Here is a 25399-nt window from a genome sequence, read left to right on the forward strand (position 1 = left end):
AGTTCTATTGACCCACGTCTGAGTCACGCGTATTTGTAGCCAGGTTCTTCTTTTGTCATGAATGAAACTTGGTACACATATTACTCCTTTTCCAAGGAAGGCTTATTTTAAAAATGGGCAAAATCAATCAATAACTATGACAATAGTTTTCAAAAAGAGTAAATTTTGATATCTCTACTATAAATAAAGCAAAATTATTTAGGTTTGGTAAAAGTGACAAATCAGAAACAAGAAATGCAATAATAAAATAACAATTTGCAAAATAGGCGATGTCACACCCATTTTTAGGTGAATGCGTAGGTTCCGATCATAACCAAATAAAACTCACCCAATTTATTGCACAGTTAAATATTTTTTTTTTTAATTTTTTATTATTACAAACCAAGCTCGCCTTTTTATGTTTAGACTTCAATTTATCAAGAAAAGACCTTTTTCACACAGAATAGCACAACCTTAGTAAATAGTAAGCCTTGATTAATAAGAAATGTAGTGAATTTTTCAAGTGCACAGAATTGGGCTATAAATGTTTGTCCGTTCGTCTGATGTTATAAACTATAACTCATATTAGGAGTTTGTTTGATTCCAAAAATTAACGGCCAGTCTAAATTAGATTTTACTAAAATGTGCGCGGGTAACGAACATTACATATCCGGACCGATTTTAACCTTCCTTACATGTTTTTATTCGGATTTGGTAACCAATTTGTTGCACAATGTTACACTTTATTACGTGTGTACAGTTTCGTGTTTCTTGTATGAGTAATACTGGCCTAACCAAATCCAAGCCACACTCCTTTGTTTTTAACTCGTTGCTTTAATTTTTTTTCTTTCCACTTTCTAACCTATTTTTCGCTTCACTTGCATGCATAATTGCAGGTGCTGGACTACACGCAGTACTTTATGGATTTACAGTTAGCGAATCAGGTGGGCGAGCCCAACTGGCTTCCGGAATACAATCTAACCCATTACTATGCGCTCAGTGATATCTCGGCCATTTCCTTGCACAATTTTGTAGATCGTTTCACTAGCAGTGACGGCACCTGGTTTGGCAAGTAAGTATTGAAACTATGTATATAATATTTTATATGAAAGTTTAAATAATTATGTACGCAAAAAAGGGTATTTCATAGTTACATAAAATTTAACTGTAAATGGGGTCATAGAGTATTACCTTTTGGCAATTACTACTTCTACTATTGCACACTCACTCACTTCTTAAAGAAATTCGTGACGTCAACGAACCTTAGTACCTACGCATTTTCAACTTTGGAATTCGCTCATTTCACTTAAAAGCCCTATGAGGCAAAAATGTTTGCCGTCTCTTATATGGTTTAGGTGAATGACTTAGATGTTTGGCCTATTTATAGCCTACAAGCAATATTGCCAATGGCAATGATGATTATTTCTTCTATTTTTTTTTTGGTTTGAATCTGTAATAGTTTAATGAGGGTCACAGCCTGGAGCGACTACACAAAGCAAGCATAATTGACAGACTCTAGGTTTGGATTGTTGATGTATCGTTGTAAATCTGAACTCACAAATAAATATCAATTTTTTTACACCCTAAGCCGTGTTCTTTTTAAGAATAACCAACCAACATAAATTGCAGCTAAGAAATTTGGTTGCCTAAAATGTTACGGGAGATGGATCAAGGTCATATCTTTAAAACACTATCAGATCACAAAGACTTAGCTTCGACGTTATTGCTTTTGTAACAGCTAAACGTTTCCATACATTTTGCTGGCAATCCTTGGCCAAATATATATCGGGGCCATTCGGTTAACGAATAACGGACTATTATGGGAACGTCAACTTCAACGTTCACTTTACCGATGAAGTGACTTTGAATGAGCGATAGTAATAAATAAGCTATCCCTGGATTCTAGTCTTCGTAGATGGATCTAAAATGGGCATTGGAACAGGATTTGGTAAGGTTTTTTAGTAGCGCCTACAGATACTAAAGTAAGCTTTGGTTTTTTTAGGTCACGGTGTAAGAATGTATGTAGTATTGGACAGACTGTTGATCTTGTGGGATCTTTAATCTTTACAGTGGGCATTCATGGTGTAATTTTGGTGTATCCAACACAATTTAAAAGTCCTCCAATCTTTTCCTTAATTACAATTTTTTACTATATTTAGAAAAAAAAAATTGGGCAATTTTGTTTTCACAGCTTCACCATTTTTACCCAAGTTGTCAGAAATAAAATTTAATTCAAAATCAAAACTCACACCTTCATGTTAAAGAACTAAGTTTTTTTTTTAATTTAAGAGTAAACTTGGTTATGACATAAAATATTCGATTACATCTCTCCTATCCTGATGTAAAAGCTTCTCTTTTTCTCATTATGTCATCAATTGAATCGGAGCTGCTTAACCGATTAGAAAATAATGGAACAAAATATACGCCATATGTAATTATTTAAAATACTAAATAAGAGAGTAAATAGTTTTGAAATACATATATGGGGAGACAGGGACTCCGATCATGCAAGGTACTTCCAACTTATATAACATAAATTTCAAAATTCTATGACTTAGTGTAACGAAAAGGCACTGCGACCAAAATGGTATTTTGTATTCAAATACAATAATATATCCGTAACCCTTGTTATCCGAGATGCGTTCAGTCTCCCCAATGAATACTTTGAAGTCTTTCGCTTTAAAATTTCTCCTAACACCGGATATTTATGCAAAATATGCTCGGGTGTCGCATCGTTAGACCAGCCCTGACTGGCGCATGTGAAAACAAGCTCAATTGTGATCGGTTTGATAATCCCTGAGGGCACTATTATCGATTATAATGGGTTATTTTTTAGCTATTATCTTTTCAAATAGTTTGTTTAAACGGCTGACGCACGTTCGTGTTTTGTTTCACTGTCAAACATCTTCAGTTTGGTCTATAATTTAACCATAAATCGTCTTACAAACGAACAACGCTTGCAAATCGCGCGCTTCTTCCATTTTATGGTCAGGTTAATCGACCCACTGAAGTGGCTATTCGAGCTATTGTGACTAAATTTAGAACCAAATTTGCATTATTGGACATCAAACCACCAACACGCTTACGTAGAGTGCGAACTGAAGAAAATATCGCAGCTATATCGGCCAGTGTTAATGATGACCATCAATTATCGATTCGTCGCCGTTCGCAGCAATTGGGTCTCTGTTACTCAACAACTTGGAACATTTTGCGAAAGGATTTAGGTGGGAAGCCTTTCAAAATACATCTGGTGCAAGAATTGAAGCCGAACGACCTAGCAGAATTTTTGGCGAATGGGCTCTTGGAAAGTTGGCCGAGGATCCTCTTTTTTATCGAAAAATTGTGTTCAGCGACGAAGCTCATTTTTGAATCAATGGATACGTAAGCAGTAAGCAGTAAGCAGAATTGTCGATTTTGGACTGAAGATCAGCCAGAAGAATTGCAAGAGCTACCAATGTATCCAGAAAAGGTCACAGTTTGGTGCGGTTTATGGGCTGGAGGTATCATTGGGCCGTACTTCTTCAAAGATACTACGAATCGTAACGTAACTGTGAATGGTGAGCGCTACCGTGAAATGATATCCAAGAGCTTGACTTGCATGAAATGTGGTTTCAGCGAGACGGTGCCACATGCCACATAGCACGCGTAACAATGGACTTGTTGAGAGGCGAGTTCGGTGAATATTTTATTTCACGTTCGGGACCTGTCAATTGGCCACCCAGATCGTGCGATATAACACCTTTAGATTATTTTTTGTGGGACTATGTTAAAGCTCATGTCTATTCAGACAAGCCTGCTTCAATTAACGCATTGGAAGACAACATTAAAGCTTTTATATGTGAGATACCGACTGAAACATTGGAAATAGTATGCCAAAATTGGACTAAGCGGATGAACCATTTGGCGCGTTGTCGCGGTCAACATTTGCATGAAATAATCTTCAAACATTAAATTGTTTGGACTGTACTATCGATTTAAATAAAAACTGCATGCATTTTTCTGAATTTTACGTGTGTTTTTTTGAAAAACTTTCCTATAGCTCTTAAAAAATCACCCTTTACATAAGTTTACGAGTGGTTGAAAACCCAGGTTTTCTGTTTTTACTTTGCTATCAAATTTGTGAGTCTCTTTTGTGACAGAATCCTCACAAATAATTTTCTTCTTCTGACAGATTTTTGCTGCAATTTTTCTTATTGCAATAAATACTATATTCCTTCCGCTCTACGGTTGTTTTTATTCGTCCAGCTCCTTGTGACTTCATTTTTCATTTCTATGGCTTTTTCGCTTTCTTCATCAAACGAAACCGACTTTTTCTTTTTCCTGTGTTTCTAATTGTTAGTGGTGGAGCAGATTGTGATTGAGTCTTTCAGAATCCTCCACACTTCCTCTATGTTTCTTATTCTTGGAACACTAATTTAATATTGATATCCTTTAGATTTCCAGTATTCCATTTCTTCCTTTTCGAACCTCTGCATATGACAAAGACAAAGAAAAAAATGTGGTTTCATCAAGGCAACGCACCGTGTAACAAGTCAATCAAAACATCGGCAAAACTACGTGAATTTAACTTCGAATTGCATCCATATCCACCGTTTCCCCGAATTTAGCGAAAAAATGAAGATCAAACATAAAGTTCGCATAATAACAAATATTTTTTTATGTTTTCAAATGCAATTCATTAAATATCTCGAAACAAGAAATATATGACTTAGACCACCTTCATAACTATGGGCGAATATACACTAAGAAATACGGAAAAGTGTTTCCTCGTCTTTGATAAGCACTTCACGGAAACACTTTTCTGGCGTTTGAGGGAAGGAAGAAAAATTTGCTAATGGAGCTAAAAGCGATTCAACTAAAATCGGGTGTTTTGAACTACTGAATTACAATTTGAACTGAACGACTACTTTTACAATGTGAACGCAATAACTTAAATGGAAATGAACAATTGCATTACGCAGTTTTATAAAGGCTTTCCTTAAGCTTCTGGGCGGAATTTGTAGTTACATATTTCGAAAATGTACCTAAATATTTCATGCGATATCAGTATATACGAGTATACCTTCTACTCAAATATGAACGAGACGGTATCAATAAAACGGTCCGCGGATGACATATGGCAAAAATAAATCTTTTGTTTTTTGGTAGGACTGTTATCAGCTTACATGGCAAATTTCAGCGTGATATGTCACATAGTTTGTTTTCTGTGCTACTGTAAACAAGTCAAGCTCGAGTGTGTTCTTCGAATTCTCTTTTATGACTTCAATTGTCTCAAAATGTTTTCCACGGAGCGGCAACTTGAGCTTGGGAAACAGGAAAAAGTCACATGGAGCCATATCAGGCGAATACGGTGCTTGCGGAACGATATTAACATTATTTTTGTTCAAATAATCACGAACAAGACGTGATGTGTGAGCTGATGCATTATCGTGATGCAAGAACCATGACCTGTTGTCCCACAATTCCTTCCTTTTAACACGAATGTTCTCGCGCAAACGCTTTAAAACGTCTAAATAATATTCAGCGTTAACCGATTTTGCGATTTATGCGATTTTCAAGCACAATTTCCTTTACTTTTCCGATGTTTTCGTCGTTTACTGATGTTGTTGGACGACGTTCATGAGGCAAGTTTTCAACCGATGTACGGCCCTCTTTGAACGATATCTACCACTGGAAAACACGTGCACGCGATAGAGCAGAGTCTCCATAGGTTGTCTGCAACATTTTTAAGGCGTTTGAAGCGGAAATTTTGTTGGAATAACTAACTTGAGCTTGACTTGTTTACAGTAGCACAGAAAACAAACTATGTGACATATCACGCTGAAATTTGCCATGTAAGCTTATAACAGTCCTATCAAAAAACAAAAAATTTGTTTTTGCCATATGTCATCCGCGGACCGTTTTATTGATACCGTCTCGTTCATATTTGAGCAGAAGCTATAAGTAAATGGCATTTATACCCTTTATTGGGTGACGCCTTTTGACCGAGCTCGTCCTACTATTTTTGGTGTAAGTCTGGATGTTTTTTCCACAAATGTATGGGCTATAGACTTATGCCAGCTCCGATTGACAGATAATTTTTATGAGGAACTTTTTTATGGCAGGAATGCACTTAGGGGTTTGCCATTCCCTGCCAAGGGCGACCGCTATTAAAAAAATTTTTTCTAAGTTTGATTCGAAAAGCAAAATGTTAACTTAAGAAAGCTGAGTTTTTACAAATATTTGAAAAATTAATCGAAAAACATTTGTTGCATCTATTTAAACATTTTGAACAATTAAAATTTGCCTAAAATCTGTTAAATTATGTATTTAATTTTATCTGTATTTATTTATTCATCACTTATTTTCCTCCACATCCCTACAGGCTTTTACCATTAAGAAGATTTCAACATTGCCACCCAAAATGCATATAAACAAGTCGACTTTTGTTTCGATTTCCTAATATTGGTTGTTGTTTGTTATTGTTTACCTAGAAGTCTAACAAAAAGGTATTGGCTTGATGTATTTTGCTGCAGGCATAATAACAATAACAAAAAAAAAGCCCTTTGAAAGAGTACACACTTTTACAAACAACAGCAAAACAGGTGAAGAGAATATTGCACAAAAATACGATGGAGCGAACAACGAAAGCCAATTGACTGAAAAATAAAAATATTCTGTATTTCCCTTAGCCTTTGTTTACATGCCGCCGTTCGACAGCCATCCGCTGTAATGGTGCTTCATCTCTCCCCCATCCTTTTTGTGCAATATTGCAATTGTTGTATCGCCTCTGGCTAGCAATTGGCGTTATATAGAGCATTTTTGTTGCAAAGTAACACAGCGACCGAAGCCGCCATTAGCGTGGATTTTCTGTAGCTCAACTCAACATGTCGTTGACGTTTTGCTTGCTAGTAAATGCATTCGGGTGCGAGTGTATGTGTATCTATGTCTACATGCATATACAAAGGGTGCTCCATAGAGTAGGTTTTTATTCTAATTGTATGATATTTTGACAGCAACAATTCTTTCTCGTTGGAAATGTTGACAGAAAGCAAGTATCATAGTTCCGTGTAGTGAAATTAATCTCTTTACCCTTGAACAAGGTTGAGAAAGATTGCAAACGAAATGGGCAACAATTTTGCCCAAAAAATCAGATTTTCTGACGAAGTGCATATTCATACAAGATACAATGTTAACAGGCAAAACTGGATCGCAAAACCCGGTGGCAATACATCCTCAGAGTATGAGAGTTTGGTACGGTGGGTTCGCACATTTTTCCTTCAAAATCATGTCATCAATCAGCGTCATGTCGGTCAACGTTAATCACTACAAAAGCTTGATAGTCCATCTTAGTGACCGAAAATGAAAGATATGGACCTCGACGATTTTTCGTTTCAGCAGAATGGCGCGTCATATCACACGGCTATACCACAATCGATTTCTTGTGCGCCAAGTTCGGTAATCGTGTTGCCAGCCATCCCAGCGATGTCAATTCGCCACCTCGGAGCTGCGATTTAACGCCGTTAGACTTTTTTCAAGTGGAATATCGAGCAAGAGATTCTTGGGGAACAGTCACTGGGTTAGCAGTTGGCGTTACTGCGAAGCTAGCCTTTGCAAACGCATGAATGAAATCGTAATCCATAAATAGTGGCATTATTTGCTGTTTCGAAAAGCCAATAATATATAGAAAAAACTCGTTATTTATTTATAGATTTTTGTTTATGTTCATCAAAAAGAAACCACTATATGAATCACCCTTTATTTATGTGTGGAGGGATGTGTGAGTGCTCGCTGGTTGCGAACTGTTGATAGACTTGTTTGTTTATTTGCTTTGGCAGTGATGTTCCTGGGTTTCTTGTTGATTGTCTTGATTGTTTTAATGCAAATTTATGCATATTATTTGTTAGTATGGTATGTATGCAGGTTTCTTATCATAAGGAAGCTCTACCCACAGGTAAAAATGTATATGCGTGTACTGTACAGAAAAGAGCAGATTTTGCCTTTCGGCATAATATAAATCAAATGTGTGTGTGGGTTAAAAGCTGGTCACATATTTGTTTAGCGTTTGCCGTTCTTAACTAAGGTCCTGCGGCCAAGTGTTACATTTACAACAAAATACACATATTTATTAGCATCGTTCGCAGAATGAAAATATGTCGCATTATCAAACAAGCACTATTGGTGCAAGTACTAGAAAAATACCAATAAATATTTTGGCCTTCTTCCTTCTTGTTGCGTGCTTAGATTAAGTTAGGCTTGGTTACACAGCTGCCCTTGAGAAGGCACACTTCGACAAGAGATCAAATTCGATACCAATTCCAGGAGGTAAACTGTCATTATAAACTTCCTCAAGCGGCTCTAATTTACCCATGAAATGAATAAACTCCGAACTTGCAGGTTGGTCCACACCCCACCCGCCTTTGAAAGGATATTAATGAAGAAAGCCTACTTGCGCCAAGCGAAGATGTGAATTGATCGGTTACCATAGGAATGAACTTAAAGTTTCTAAGGTTCTTCTTCTTAATTGGCGCGATAGCCGCTTACGTGATTTTGCCAAAGCCAACCGGCGCCAGGATTGTGAAAATAAGCGTTGACTAAATATTTGTTAGACAATAAACTTGTTAATTCTGCTGTTTTATGCTAAATGGAGATCACCCCGTCGGTTACGTCTTCTTCTTCTTCTTGATAGGGGCGACAACCGCTTACGTGATTTTGGCCGAGTTTAACAAGTCGTGAAGTTAAGTCCTTCTCCCCCTGATCTTTTCGAACGCTGCTACCACCGACCGGCACCGCAACGAATACTTTCAGAGCCGGAGCGTTTGTATCCATTCGAACGGCATGACTCAACTCGCAAAACCGCTGGATATTTATTCGCTGCGCTATGCCTATGCCGTCGCCTGCGATATTCATCGTCGCCAACATACATATGTAGGTAAAAAAATCTTTCACAGAATCTTTCCCGCAAATACTCCAACCAATCCAAGTTTCTAAGGTTACCTTAGCTTAATTCAAGCGCACAGCGTGAACGTCTTGGTGTGATTGTGGCACGTGCATTAGCAGTTGCGACTGCGATGCCCACGGGTACCATGTACTAAAAGCACCATGTATCTAACTACACCAAATGCCTATAGTGCAGATTTCAGATTCGATCCATTGTTTGACGGCCGCGATATTGGGAAGGGGACCACTATATGTATGCATATGGACCACTTTCTTCGACTGCTTAGTTTCGAGTCTAGATATGATGTGTTCTTGGTAGGAACAGACACACACAAACACTTGGAAGACATGTTTCGCACATCTCATCTGTTGACATTTTCAAGGGGATGCTTTCTGTCAAACCTTCGTCACATACAGATACTGGCGGTTTTTCAGCTATCTTGCTAAGAACTGTCAGAGTTGGTAATTCCTCTTGAGGTTATTTTAAACAATTCTCTGTCTCATCACACCTTTTTTTAAAAGTGGAAGTGATGTTCGCTATTATAGGCCAATTTCCATGCTATCAAGCAAATCTAAACTATTGGAATGCATTGTAAGACAAAATTTATTTTGCATTAAAGTGTCTAATTAACCTAAACCAGCAGGGTTTTGTAACTGTTCACTCAGCTTCTAATCTCTCTATTTTTAGCGAATTCTGTGTGTAATCGTTTTCAAAAGGACTCCAAGTTGATGGCGTTCGCACTAACATCTCTATGGCATTTGAAGAAGTTCGCACGATATTCTACAATATTAAACAATGCAATGGCCGAAGTCACAATTGACGAACAGAGTTTTATCGAGCCTATGTCAAGTGACTCCCATCGCAGCATCTTGGAGCCACTTCGTTTTGTTATTTTTATCAATAACATAAGCAAATGTTTTACCTTTTCGAAGTTTTTGCTCTTCGCGGATGATTTAAAAATTTTGACATCTGCTAAGGACCAAGTGGATGCGCAGAAGCCTCAACTCGCCTTGAACAATCTTCATCGTAGGTGTCTTTGAATATTAAAAATGTTTAATGTTTTTGAAGCGTCAGTACATTTTTCACATATCCTCCAGCATTTTTAAAGTGTAATAAAGTTTAAGGATCTTGGAGTTTTATACGATACGAAAATTTCCTTCAGTAGTCACATTACTTTTATTCTCTCCAAATCGTATTCGGTTCTAGGTTTCATTCGTCGCAATGCAACTGAATCTTCTGATCCGTAAACCTATAAAGGCCGTATTCATTTGGAGACCAACTTTCGATTAATAGAACTGAGCGCATTCAAAAAATATTTCTTAAGCAGGCATTACGTTCCCTTCGATTTGAGTCACTTGTTCTACCCTATAATTCTCCGCTAATCCTAATTAATCTAGAATCCCTTGAAAACAGAAGGACAGTCCATACACTTTCGTTTATTTTCAGTGTTGATAATGACATCGTCGCCTGTCTAGATCTACTTGAGCAGATAAACTTCAATGTTCCACAAAGAAGTCTTTGCCATTTTTACACTTTTCATGGGGAAAACTTTAAGACTAAATTTGCGAGTAATGCAGAGACTCTAATTCACTATCTAATACCAGCCTGCTTTATTTCACTATATCTAAATCTAATTTTGTAAAAAAATGAAATTTAATTACTTTAATTACTTAAAATCAATTTTTGGGTTGGGGAATAAGTTCATAGGGGAATAAGTTCATTTCATATTTTCTTTTATTTACAACGATTTGTTTTCTGTTTAGCAAAGGGTAAGTATCCATTCGATAGAACTCTTTTTGTACTACAAAACTATGTTAATTGTATTTTTGAGTTATTTAATTTTTTTATATTTTTTAGGATTGGAAATGGAATACTCAGGAGGCAAAAATAAGCATTTTTCTGTTCTTTGTTTTTAATCTAGGTCAAAAAGCAACCAAAGCAGCTCGGGACATTTGATGTCATAGACGAGAAGGTGTCATAGACGAGTCTACAGCACGGAAATTATCTGCAAAGTTCGAAAATGGGCACTTTGATGACTATGACACGTCCCGCAGCGGAAGGCATAATGAAATCGATGAAGAACATCTCAAATAATTTTTGAAGGAGAACGGTTACCAAACCAGTCCTTAAACGAAACGATTCTAAATCCCCTTCATTCAATGGGATTTATCGAAAAATTGAGTGCCTGACGAGCCTTTCAACAGAAAAAAAAAAAAAAAAGAAAGCCGCCTTGAAATTGCTCCTTAGCATATCGCCCGGGCATAAAAAGCGCATTTTGTACCGAATCACATCGCGAGATGAGAAATGGTGTTGATACATCAATATGAACCAAAGAAAGAAGTGGGTGACTCCAGGAGGTAAGCCAAAGGCGAGAGTCAAGCTGGATCTGCATCCAAAGATCCCAAGGAATTCTACATTGCCCAGCCACACCGCGTGAATGAGGCTAATCGAATGAAAAGACCTGATCGACATGGTCAAACCATACTCATTCACTACAACCCCAAGTTGCACGTTGCACAAGTCGTCAAAGCCGCCCTCCAAGAGCTCATATGGTCCTTCAGCATCCGTCGTATTCTTCGGACTATATACCGATCGATTAAATCATTTCCGCTCCCTGTCAAACCATATGAAGGACGTTACTTTCGATAACAAAGAGGTCCTTAAAAACTGGCTCATCAACTTCTTTAACAGCAGACCAGACGATTTTTGTCGGAACGGCATCAACAAATTGGTCGAGAGGTGGGAAGAAGTTGTAAACAGAAACGGCGAATACATATTAATTGATTCACTTATTGATATAATTTTATATATTTTTTTGTTTAAATAAAAGTCTTCTGTAAAATCGCTACGAATTAATGTATTGATCGCTAATATTTTAGTTGCGAAATTCGGCTTGTTCTTCTTATTTTTTGTCTAGTCTGTAAGGTAATTTGTACTGCAGATTATTAAAAGAAGTAAATAAATATATTTCCATTATTACGCATAACCTGATCGAGTAGCGCTTTAAATCAATTCGTGTCTCACATTTAGAGAAGAGCAATGAAATCTCCTACTTGCCAAATAAATGGGGAAGAATGTGTGCCTAGCCACGTAGCAATCTCGAAATGTTCTGTTGTATTAATGTTATAATTCCCCGACGTGCTGTGCACGAAGCAGATTGATTTTACAGTAAAGTGTATGGTTGTGAACTCAAAAAAAAAAAAGATTCTAAAAAATAGATTTAATAATATTTAAATGCTGTATTTAAAATAACAAGCCAATTTAAATTTTCATTTAAAAATATCATCTTGTTCGCTGTCATTCCAGATACTCCCGTGCCAATACCGTTCGTTACCAGGCAGATCCCTGCGAGGGTGTCTGCATGCTAAATCATTATTGTGCGATTACACGAGTGGACTATAAAGAATTCCGACAGTGTCTGGAAAAGGAGCAGAGTGCGTTGCGTTCAAACGCTCCTGCTGCGCACACCGTACTCGCAGGCGCCTGCCCCGTTATAGTGCTGATGTGTGCATTGTTAGCGTCCAGTTGTCGGCAAGCTAGTATGCTGCTGCCGAAACTCATTGCATGCATGAAAGTGCAGCAGCAACAGCAACAGCAATTGCAACGCTTGACTCCTTTTGGTGAAAGAAAAAAGCAACAAATTGAATTCGTAGCAATGGTGATGGGGCGAGCTATGGTAAAAAGAAGTGAAGTTGCAATACAGGCAACATTATTAAATACGAAAACGACAATTTTTACTTTGCTGCTAGGAATATTGTTGATGCTGCAATACACGTTTGAGTACAGTTACTGTGGCAAGAATAAATGCCTGCCTGCTATACTTGCATGTATGGGCCAACCTCCAGCTGATGATCAACTGAGCGCAGAAATGGAAAATTTTTACATGCAACGGGCAACGGTGCAGCAAAGCACTGGTTATATCCTTTTGTGCGAAAGCAATGAAAAGGTGTTATTGCAGCAGTCAGGTGCACTCCGTTGCTTGAATTCGTGCTACAAAAGCTGTCATATTATCGCTATGGCGGCGTTTGGCCACGACGACCAAACCAACACCTCCGACAACAGCGCTGTACAGCTTCACCTGCGGTATGGCATGGCGCATGGAAACCCTGCTGGCAATAACAAAACACGTCTTGCAGCAAGTCCATTTTCTACCATGCAGCAGCAATTGCATCAAAACAACAACGTATATGGGTCCTTGAAATGCCAGCTGCAAATTATTTGTATATTTTGTTGCACAATAAATTGCCTGCGGCTCAAAAGTAGCCCGTATCTTGGACCACCAGGCGTTCAACGCAACAATAATACCACCAACGTTGACTACGATTTATGCACACCCGCCGATTTACTTGGCCCTAACTCCTCCTACTGCAATTCCTTCAAACATGAACAAATGCATAGCCGATTAAGCCTAAACTTCGCTACGCATTAGTATGAAAACCCGTTATCGCTTTATGGTCTAGCTGTTTATAATTATAATGCTTAATCGTATGCTTATTACTACAGTAAATTATACATAAAGGCATGTGCGAGAATTAGATAGATGTATGTGTGCATGGGTATAACTATTATAATATTCGAGTTCTCAAAGCAAGACTGCGAGTGGTTAAACTGGGTATTTCTGCTCAACATTTTCATATACATACATACACACTATGTATTTATACAGTGGAGGTCGCTTACACGAATCATCTTCTTGGACTACTCGTTAAGTAAAGGCCACTCATTTAACAAAAAACAATTCAGGATATTTTTTAACAAATAATTTGCACCTAAATTTTTAAAATATTAGAGTGCATCATAGAAAATTTGGAAGCTCAGCTTTCGAAAGAAGTTTTAAGAAAAGCTTTCCATAATTTGTAGGCTCAAATCAATTTGTTTTGAAGGTTTTTTCAAAACAATTTTTTCAAATTTCGTAGGCTACGTGCATTTGATTCCCAATTTTTTTTTATTTTTGTATTTGAAATGCTGGTACCTATGCCCCTGTGATCATTTTATAAAGTATAAAAAATAAAGACATGCTTTGGTGCGTTTGGCGTTGTTTCTAATAGCGGGTATCCCTCAGCAAGCAAAGGCAAACTTCTGATTTTATTTCAGCCATGAAAAATCTCCTTATGAAAACCGTACTGGCATTCGGAGTTGGCTTAAAAACTGTAGGTCCCTCTATTTGTGGAAAACACATCAAGACGCATGCCACAAATAGGTGGACGACCTCGGCCAAACACCCAAAAAGGGTGTAAGTGTCAATTATATATTATTTATTGTATATATACATACACATATATACCTATATAGTCGCTCGACTACGAACTAGTTCGAAAACTGAATATATCCATGAAAGAACGTAGATTTGCTACGATTGAGGAAATGAAGACCTGACAGAATTCAAGGATATACCATAAAAAAAAATCAAAAGGATTATCAGCTGGGCTGGTATATGTATATTAGTATGCGCGGAAAAAGTACAAGAGAACAAGTAAATATTGATGAGTAAATACATATTTTCTGAAAGCAAAAAAATTAAAAAAAAATGGATTTTTCAATTCGAAAAGTATGCATTTGTTCAAGTCCGAGTTGAAAATACATATGAACCTTATCAGCTCGTCATTATAGGCCAACTAGCTATTATAGGTTTTCGCGCTTTTGCTGTTCGTACTTTGTCACGACCCAATAATGATTCATGGATTCCTTAGCTCTCGAGTATGTTTTGGTACATTTAACAGTAGACCATAGCTGTAGGCCAATTTCGCAGGTGTATCTGTGACGCCATCTTTCGTTCGGTATTTTTACAAATCTCTCAAAAATATGTAGCATACATGACTGCAGGGGTATACTCGTACCCATATCATTATCTGTGTACTCAGTAATAAGTTATGTGCCTAACGTCGTTAGTTCATCTGGCTTACAGTTTCTTTTACTTTTGGACGAAATACCTCATCCATCTCGTTCAGAGATGTGCGGCATTTCATGGTTACTAAAGGGGTTCTCCACATTTTTTCGTCGCCCAGCTATGAGTGAAAATGTAATTAAAATGCACCATACTGTACTAGTGTCATGGCCTTAAATATTGCTTGAAAAAGAAATTTAGCAGTAAGAAAGTCAAAAGCTGAACGAGATCATTTTCTACTCTTCCCTTGAGGGTCAGAGTGCCGTGAATGGTGTGGTGGCAGTTGTAGGCGGTAGTGCGTAGTCTATAAGTCGGCGAACCTGTGAAATATCGGTTAGAATCTTACCATGACCGTAGCTCGTATTTGATCGCTTATGATCAATTTTACTTATGTCATGTTTTGCCAGCAGATCTATTGGAAACAGATTTCGTGCCACATGTAATACTTTTGATGGCGTGGTTGATATTTTATCGATTATGAGAGCGGATGCAAGTCTTCGAACTATATTAGCCTTTTTAATGTTCACGCCGTTCCCAAAGGCGTTCCACCACACAATACAGTAGAGAATTGGCCTGACACTTGCTTGTAGCAGCCATTTTAAGCCTAAAAGCTCGTGGTTGTAGAGGAAAGAAGGATTTCGCGTAATAAATAACAGAATCAAAAAATCACGTCGTGGTAAAGGTCCCACTTAAAAATTACTTTATGGAAAGGACGCCATTTCAGTGTAGCTTCGAACCATTGAACTTTGCTAGTTCTCACTACAGTCCAGATTTTGTTCCTTCAGCTTAATATTTATTATTAGGTGGGTTAAATAAACTGCAAGAGATATCTGAGAAGCGTACAAGAATATATCAAGAATGAAATATAATTTTATATTAATTTGTATTCGTTTCGCGAATTGTAGACCTGTAATCGTACGGTGGCCGCCGTAGCCGAATGGGTTGGTGCGTGATAACCATTCGGAATTCACTGAGAGGTCGTTGGTTCGAATCTCGGTGAAAGCAAAATTAATAAAAAAAAAAAAAACATTTTTCTAATAGCGGTCGCCCCTCGGCAGGCAATGGCAAGCCTCCGAGTGTATTTCTGCCATGAAAAAGCTCCTCATAAAAATATCTGCCGTTCGGAGTCGGCTTGAAACACATCACAAATAGGAGGAGGAGCTCGGCCAAACACCTAACAGAAGTGTACGCGCCAATTATTTATTTTTTTTTTATTTTTAATCGTATGTTTAGTAAAACGTCGACTGCTTAGGAGGCAGCTCAGCTTCCAGCATGTATCTAGTAGTACCTACCATAACATTCCGAAGGAAATTGCTTGCAGAGCATTCTCCTTTTTTTACCTTAGAGGTAAGGCAGCAGAGATGGTGGAAGCTAACGAATATAAAGATAAAGACGAGGCCGAAGCTGGCGAGTTTTAATAGTGGCAGAGGAACAAGATGTAATAACTGGATTCTTCTTCAGATGAGAAATTGTTTCTAAATGAAAATCTCTTTTTAAGGTAAATCTAAAAGAAAAAAAATCAGTTGACAAAATAAATTTGTCTACAAAGTTTCAGCACTTGTAAGAAAAGTTACCGCAAGACAAACAGAAATTTCTCGAATATTAAAGAATGTCAATTAATACGTTTGATTATATTTTACTAAAAATTTTCAATAAAACTCCAATTGTCGATAAATAAAATAAAATAAAACAAATGGTAAATGTTTAGTTCGTTGCTTTTCAGGTAGTTGGCAGAGGGGAAGAGGATTAACACCTTAAACCATATAAAAGCGCAATCTAAATTTTAAGAAAAGTACTCCTTCGCCTACGCGATTTTGGGGACCCATTTGAAAATGAGCTAGTAACCCTGGTTGGTTGGTTGGCTTGAGTGGTGATTCTTCCAGAATCCAACTAGCGCTTTCGCACCATTTTGTGGCCACATTGTCATTACCAACTTGTTTACCAGTTATTTACGGCATGACTGTATCCAGTCTGTGCGGTTTAAGAACCTTATTAGGTTGTTGACGTCTAAGATAGACAGTTGTTCGAGACTCTCTTCTTCCATGGGGTAGGGCATTCAAAGAGGAAATGAAAGATTGTTTCCTTTTTCTCCGGTTGTTTGCAACTGTGACAGTGATGGATGCCCATTTTGGCTGCTTGTTGTCCCACAGACCAAAAGTCAGTTATGACTGCCGTTAGTCTCCAGGCGTCCCGTCGTTTCATTCTTATTAATGCCGATCATTGCTTGAGGTTCTAGGTTAATAATGATGCTTTTCGTCTGGTCTCTCCATCTGCATCCGCGATTTGAAGGTATTTTAGGGAAATTGTACCCTTGACTGCACCTAACGGTGTGAATACCGATTCTGAAAGAGCGTTATTCGTGGCAGATCCCCTTCTTGCCAGTTCATCTGCTTTTTCGTTACCTTCAATATTCCGATGTCCCCGCACCCAGATTAAGGTAACATTATGGTTTTCGCTCAAGGTGGAAAAGATATTTCTACTTTGTTCCACACCATTGGGGTTGTTGTAGCTAAATTCAGTGCCTGGATTGCAGCTTGGCTATCCGAAAGAATAGCGATATTGTCCTTAAAAGAGAAATCTCCGATTAGTAGCCTACGAGCTTCCCCAATTGCCAGTACTTCCGCTTGGAAGACACTGCACGCTTTGGGGAGACGCACAGATTTTTTTAATCCTTTCTGAGTATATTTTAATCCACCATAGGTTATTTAATTAATTAAATTCCCATTAATAAATTTTTAAAAGTAACTCGCGTTTATTTCACAGTTGCAAACAATTAGATAAAATATAAATAATTCACTAAAGCAAGCTATTCGCCCTTAAAAATAGTTGTTCAAAGTCTCAAGCTGCCCGCTTGCGCAACATCTTCATCTTCGTCTTGGCTTCTACTCTGTCTGCTACCTAAGAATTGATGATATTCGGACCCCAATAGAAGGCATCTGTGTAATGACTTCAAAAGCGGTTTTCTAGCAGGTCTGTAGCTAGACCGATTGCGTACTACTAGTACTCCGTAACCAAACAGGTACACTGACATTCAGAAGAGACTGGACAAGCATATTGCATACTGATAGCATCTTTTCTTTCTTCTTTTTTTTTGCTTTTCATACTGCGCTGAGTTTTGGTGACGGCTGTGGTTGTATGTGTTGAATGGGAAAGAAAGTTGTCGAAGGTAATCAAGGAAGTTAATATTTGGTTACGAAATATGTTTCAAATTCAATTGTTCAGATTTTTTTGTAGTGTGATATTGACTTTAAAGCTGTGTTGCATAAACCTCAATTCATGTGTTACCGTATTGCAGATGGGAAAATTTAAATTTCAAATACAAATGCATAGACATGTACGAAAATGAGTGCCACTAACGAGTTTTCTAAGAACTCGAATCATAACTATATAAAATCTATACTTTGCATACATATATATTTACATATATTACATACATATGCACACAGATGGACAAAAGTCATCGTCATTTAGTATCTAGAAGATTTTCCCAGAACATAATGGAAACATAAAAAGGAGAAGTATTTAACCAAAACTATTATTTATTTACTTTCTATTTCAGTTTAAATATCTTTATCTTCCAAGCGTAATTTTTGTAAAAATGAAAACCAAAATATTTTTTGCCTACCTTTTTGGAGGACAAAAGTCAACGTCACGTCAGCTCGGCTTGCCTTTTAAAATAATTTTAACAAAAGTGTAAGCCAATCTGGCTCCTTTTTTCAGTGAGTTCGTTAAGTATGTTAGCTTTAAGACTGATCTGTGATTGTTAAAAATGAATCAAAAAAGGAAAGAAATCACATTTGAAGAGAGAGAAATTTTTTTGAAATGCGTACAATCAAAGTAGGTTTCACCTGTCCCCTTCTCAGACATCGGTGTCCCCTTGACCGTTGTTAAAGGGAAACTACACAATTTCCCTCTAAAAAAAAAGCGCAAGACAGATGGAGTCTGTCTCATCGTGTGCTATTTCGAAAACACTATGACCTCAATACGATAGAAACAGAACGCTTAAGGTGATGGGAATTCCCCGTCATTCAATTTCCAAACTCATTGCTGTGTTCACTGGTCACTGGGTGATCGGTACTCATGCGGAGGACCTTGAAATTCCGTACAACCCCTATAGAAGCTGTGGGGATCATACAGAGAAAGAGACTGTAGAACACTTTCTCTGCAAATGTCTCGCTCTAACGGCTAGGCGCTTGAGATTCCTAGCGTGCCCTTTGGGGATGACTTGAAGAAATTTTCCGGCCTAGATCCCTTTTCTCTACTCCACTACATCAACAGCACTGGATAGCTGTAAACGGTTTTTATCCTCCCTAAATCTTTTCACAGGTAGTGGTCCACATTATGGTATCAAAACGGCACGTAAGTGCTACTTGAAGTGTACCTGGGGTACTCTTGCCATCTTACCTACCTACCTACCTATAATCAAAGCAAGCCCATTCGGGAGGTATGCTCATTAGTAAATTAGTAAAGATGAACCAGAGTCCAAATATTTGTTAGGGGACTTTATTTGAATATCCTTAAGAAAATCTCCAAAAAAGTGCTCAAAAACTTTGCATTGAATCAGACTATTATTTTCAACATGACAATGACTCCAAGCACATCGCAGAAATAGGTCGCTTGCGGGTCTTGTACAAGACTTCCCATACTCTGAAAACTCCACCACAGTCACCCGACCTGAATCCAATAGAACATTTTCAGGACCATTTACCTGTAGATCGGCGAATTCGGGAGCATCACATTACTCAAAATATGCTTAAGCAAACGCTGCTACAGGAATGCAGAAAATAAGCCCAGATGTTACCAAAAAATTGGGTCATTCGATGCAGAAACGATTGCAAGTTGTCATCAAAAATAGTGGCAAACACACATCATACTAAAATAATATTAGCATCTAAATTTATTAAGTAAGTACTTCATTAAATGACGGTGACTTTTGTCCACCAGAAATGCACACAGCAACCATCATTTTTTATAAATACTTTTTGAATTAGCCTTATGTTTAAACTGTTAAATAAATAACAGTTTTTGTTAAATATACTACTTGTTATGTTTCCATTATGTCCTGGACACGGGAGATGTTATAATCTTCTAGATATTAAATGACGGTGACTTTTGTCCATCTGTGTTTGTAAGTATGGACATGTTTTGTATCATATGGCGAACACTGATAACCACACATAACTGTAATGTAAAGCAAATGTTTTTAAAACCAAATAAGCAAATATGGAGTAAAACTGGTAGTGGAGTGACAAGTCTACCAACACATGCGTATATTTAATTTATAGAACATGTATATGTATGCATAGCTGTGTAAATAAGGGTGTAAATGTGAAAATTGGTATGTATGTACTTGTGCATTTCACAGTCACAATACACACAAGGTGGTATTTAAATGTTGCTACCCTGGGAGTTGACTAGTTATCTAAACGATAATAGTGATACCATTAGATTGATGATTAGAAATAAATTATATATAAATAAAAACAAATAGAGAATGAAATATAGTAATTGCGTAACGAAACACGGAAGAGAAAAAAAATTGGCACTCATACCAATACAATACCATACATAATTCTTTGGAGATATGTATGTGCATACGTGTATATGTTGAAATGTATTTGAATGTGCGACATGTACATATACATATACGCGAATATGTAGACAAATAGATCAATTAATGTTTTACAGGTGAAATGCATAAACACGTAATGTATACACATATAAATAACTAATAAAAGCAAAAGTGAGTGTAATTTATGTAAACAAATTATGAGTGTGAAGTAATAAATATATTAAAAAAATCGTATGTAAATACTTTTAGTAGCGTAAGCATAATAAAAAGCGCATGGAATCAGATGTAAATGCATACATACTTATGTATGTATGTATATGTTGATATTTGTATTTGCATACTAATTTCTATAAGAGTACTTTTCACAAGCATAGCTAAAGGATAAAAAGGAAATGTAAATATTTATCATAAGTGCTTAAATCAATATACCACATTTATGTATATAAAATAGGATGTGCATTTGTATGTTTGTGTGTTCCCTATGACTCCTAGGCCACTGAACCGATTTTGATCAAATTTTCAGGAATGCGCTGGTAGGTGTTCTTGTGAAACTTGGTTCCGACCGAGGAGAAATAGTTGTCATCTATATGGCAAATTGGTCATGCAATTTAATTAAATTAAACAAAATGTTACACGATTCGTTTCAAACGAGAGCTGCTTGAGGAAGTTCCAATCCAAGCATAGTTTTGAAATCATACTTAAAAAGGATCGCCACCTATAAAAAAATGTTACATGTAAGTTCAGTAAAATATCGCAATATGCGTGTGAAACGAAAGCTACTTATGAGTTAACTTAGTTAATTTATTTAGCGAAGCCAGATTTATTTTGAAAATGAAAAAGAAAAGCTGGAAGCTATAATCCATTTAAGTATACCCTGAGATATGTGGTCCCGGAAGGCCAAAAAATTACACTAACCGATAAAATTTCAAAAAACGGTATTACAGAATGAGCAAAAAATTTATAATATTTGAGAAATCTTTGGTTTAGAAATAATTTTGAATAGTGTTGTTATTTAATTAACAAGTTAAAAAAAATTATATTAAATTAAATATTACTAAATGAGTACCAATTGAAAAGAGTTTGAGAAATCCTTGTTAGACTATTTTTTCGAAGTGCTTGCACCTATCTAACAGAAGAAATTAAAAAATAATAATAATTAGAAATAATAATTTGGAGCATATTGCCAAACGTAAAGTGTTCAAAACTTTTAAATGCAGAACTTTTTTTTTTTTAGGGGTTGCCGCTGACTGCATATTTTTTATAATTTCTTCTGACGATTTTAGTTCTAAAGTTGAAATACATGAACTATGAAATATATACAGAATTATAAAAATATAAAAAAAAATTATTAAAATATTGTACCAATTTAATTTTGAACATACATACGAGTACAAAAAATTTGTTGAGTTTTTGATTTTGAAATAACAACTACTTTAGCATTTCATTGTTGCATTCAATGCGAGTTAAAAAATATATTTCGTATCGCAAAGTTTAACCCTTTACTTGCAATAAGATTATTTTATTTAATGGGCTTAGTTAAAAAAAAAAAAAAAACGGAACGCAGAGCATGAAATTCTTTAATACTTTTATCAAGAATTTTCAGCAGATAAACACAGAATCACAATTCTAACCAAGGCTTTTTGAAGCTTTGGAGCTATTTAAGCAACTTCCGCTCATTTTCCCACTCGCGTGTTAGTATGCACTAAATTGCGCTGTTTTTTTTATCACACCATTTGTCGAGCAAATAGCTAAATCTCTCAAGTAGCTTAACACGACGCAGAGCATACAAAGCATTTCATGTGCGCATACTACAGCGATGCACTGCACCAGCGTATCGCACTAAGAAACTCTTGCTAACGTCTTTTCGAGTCAAAAGATTTAAGTCATTATCAGAGGCGTTTAGATGCGGCACTCAACGGTCAAATTAATAAATTTGTTAATGAGGTCACCCAGAAGCTCACTAAACAATCACCCAAACCTCTACTACCCCACTCTCCCACAACTCCATGTATATTAACGACAAGAAATAGAAAATATGCCGATGCCGCGAATGTATTTCAATAATTTCTTCCGATTTGCTATTATACTTCATTATACTCATAGCCAGCTTTAGGTAGGTTGCTCCAGACTTGATACACTCCGGAAAAATTGTTTAGTTATACACAAAATATGAAGACCAAAAATGTTGTTCATTCGCTTGCGTTAAAATAAAAAAGTTTATTAAATAGTTTTACTTAATATTTTTCTAGTTGTTGGTTTTTACTTGATTCATTGGGGCGCAGCAATGTAAGCCGGGTATTAGCTAATGCATTACAAGCGCGAAACTAATATTAAAAAATGCATAAATACTTAGCCATATATGTATAAAAAATAAGCATAAATGTATTTTATGTACATACATACATATACAAATATATGGGATAAGAATAAGTAATGCAATTAAAAATGCTGATTAATCTTCGACTTTAGTGCTGACCTGAGTGCGTTTATTGAACTTGATAAGAATGGAAAACTAATGAGAATATAATTAAACATTCATAAATTAATTATTATAAAAATTATATAAATAAATACTATTTGTCTGAAATGTATACGACAGTGTTTCAATATTATTTTGGCACATATTTAAGGTATCAATAATGGTAAGTAAATAAGGATAGGAGACTTTAATGAACGATGTCGATTTTAATGCCAAGATTTTTATTCAACTGATGAATTTTTTCTGAACGTAACAGTTTTTCCTCTCGACTTTAAATAAATTTCTGCCGTTCTTAAGGGTCTATCACAATAGGTCCGTTGCGCCTTTTTCGTGGTGCCACAATAAAGGTATTGCCGCATTTAAACATAAAAAAAACCGATGTTCCTGTTGCGAAAGCAACTATTATATTTCGATGTTTATAAGTAGGCTTTTGACGGTTGTGAAATATCTGTATAATAAAATAATGCTTATTGAAGCAAAAGAGAGTTTTAATGGAATTTATAATAGTCGTACACATTTCGTGCGACCATAACTTCGAGGGCACGTGCCTACATTTTTCAGGTCACTTGCGTTAACACTTCTTTACTCTTTCAAACATTTATCGAAAAAATAAGGGTGCTCTCGCTTAGTCCACGCGGAACTTTCTCCACCCACATTCCATAAAGGGAGGAGTGTACCGGGGGCTACACTTGGGGACAGGGCCTGGTTAACCTGTTCACGGATAGCTCGAAGTTCGATGGTAGTGTTGGAGGAGTCAGACTACCGGATCACTGCAGTGTGTTCCAAGCAGAGATGGCCGCAATCAAAGAAGCAGCTGACTGGCTACTTACTTGCGTAATAACTGTTAAGAAGGTAAACATTTACCACGATAGTCAAGCGACAATTAGGGCCCTAGGCTCTATTATGGTACATTCGAAACTAGTCAGGGAATTCCTGGTCTCTCTATCGATTGCATCAGAATTCTTCGGAATTCTTCGACATAAGGATAATTTGGGTACCTGGTCATAGTGACATTGCTGGAAACTGCGAAGCCGACGAGCTGGCCAGACAAGGGACTTGTGAGGCAGTGTGCCCGCAAAAGGAGAGGATCGAGATCCCCTTGATAATCTGCGCTCTACTCCATCCTTCGGCTTTGCACCAACTCAGCGAGCGCTGGGCAAGTACACGAACGTGTAAGGTCGCGTAGTTCTTCTGGCCACGTTTGGATAGGAGTCGTTCGAGGGATATTCTGAGGATGACAAAATCTCTTTCCTCACAGAGCACTATCCGCGGGGTATGCATGCCGTGAGATTCGCAATTATTTCGAGCCCTTTCTGCGTCAGCTATATGAAGATGAGGGGGAATTATCTCAGCACCTGCTCTTTAGCTGTCCAGCACTCGCGGGGCTAAGATTCAAGCATCTTGGTTCTCATTTCTTTTCTGCACCTGCTGATGTAGCGGGTCTTGATATCAAAAATCTGTTGAACTTCATCAGTAGCATAAAGAGGCTAACACAACCGCAAATTAGTCACCGTACATAGTCCACATATACTGAACCCTCCCCACTCCTCTCCTTTTCGTCCTATCGTTTGTTCCTTCACCTCTTTTTTCCCTCTTGCAATGACCCACTCTCTGAGCAACCATTATTATTAATTTAAATTTCATTTGTTTTCCGCATTTAATTTGATTTAATGCAAAACACATCATTGATAAAAGTTTAGACGCTACAAAATTATTCTTATCGTACGGCGATAATAGAAAGTTGCCAGTGTACGTGGCGCCTTCGACCTAAAAGTATATAATCGATTTTTCTGCCAGTCAAATTCGTTGTCGCAACGGACCCTTTGTGACGCCCTATTAGCACAGTGCGTATGCCCCCTATCGATTGCCCCAATCTTGTAATCTAGTGTCATTCTTGAATTTGTACAGTTTAAAAAATTGTTATCTATATATATAAAAATGAAATGATGTTCGTTTGTACGCATTTTTTTGGGCCGATACGAGGCCAATTTTATTCGTTCTTTTTTCATATTATAGGGATCCACTAGGGGAAGGTTTTTAGCAAAAAAAAATTTCTTTTAAATATTTTCTTCATATAAAAAAAAGAAAAAATCAAAATATTGTACAAAACAAAACTTGCTCGATTCTTAGATTAAAGTAAGTTTCGAATCGACATTCATTTTATGCGTACAACTTTTTTTGAATTTTTCGTTATTGTATACAGAAATTTCAAATGATTCGAATGAAAATTTTTTTTTTTTTTTATTTCTTCCATAAAATATTACACCTGTCGTTCGACAATAAGTAATTTGATTTACAAAAAGATGGAATGAGAGTGATATTGAAGGGCCAATGCCCCCAAGCTCATTTAGAAGAAATATATACATATTATTTAAAAGCAAGTGGTTAACAAACAATGACATATACGATTAGTTGACAATTGATTACAAGGATTTTGCAAGATCTGTTGGTGTTTGACGGTTAAGCCGACTTTGGGTAGATTTTTCTTTATTTGGTAGTCTTCTCATCACAGGATTTGTATGCGTTAATAGTCTATTTATGTGTCTTCTGCTAGCGCTTTGTATT

At 36.8% G+C, this 25399-nt stretch overlaps 1 protein-coding gene across 1 annotated transcript in view; it reads left to right on the top strand.

The window, feature by feature from the left end:
• Nucleotides 1-13434, top strand: part of LOC129242022 (uncharacterized) — a 212284-nt gene extending 198850 nt beyond the window's left edge. Inside the window, exons 10-11 of the mRNA XM_054878584.1 lie at nt 876-1051; nt 12206-13434. Of these exons, the coding sequence (XP_054734559.1) occupies nt 876-1051; nt 12206-13328 (1299 nt within the window). The 3' untranslated portion in view covers nt 13329-13434. The remainder of the gene's footprint in view (nt 1-875; nt 1052-12205) is intronic.
• The last annotated feature ends 11965 nt before the right edge of the window (nt 13435-25399 follow it).

The sequence above is a fragment of the Anastrepha obliqua genome, chromosome 3 (genome assembly GCF_027943255.1).
Source record: "Anastrepha obliqua isolate idAnaObli1 chromosome 3, idAnaObli1_1.0, whole genome shotgun sequence".
NCBI classification, from domain to species: Eukaryota; Metazoa; Arthropoda; class Insecta; order Diptera; family Tephritidae; genus Anastrepha; species Anastrepha obliqua.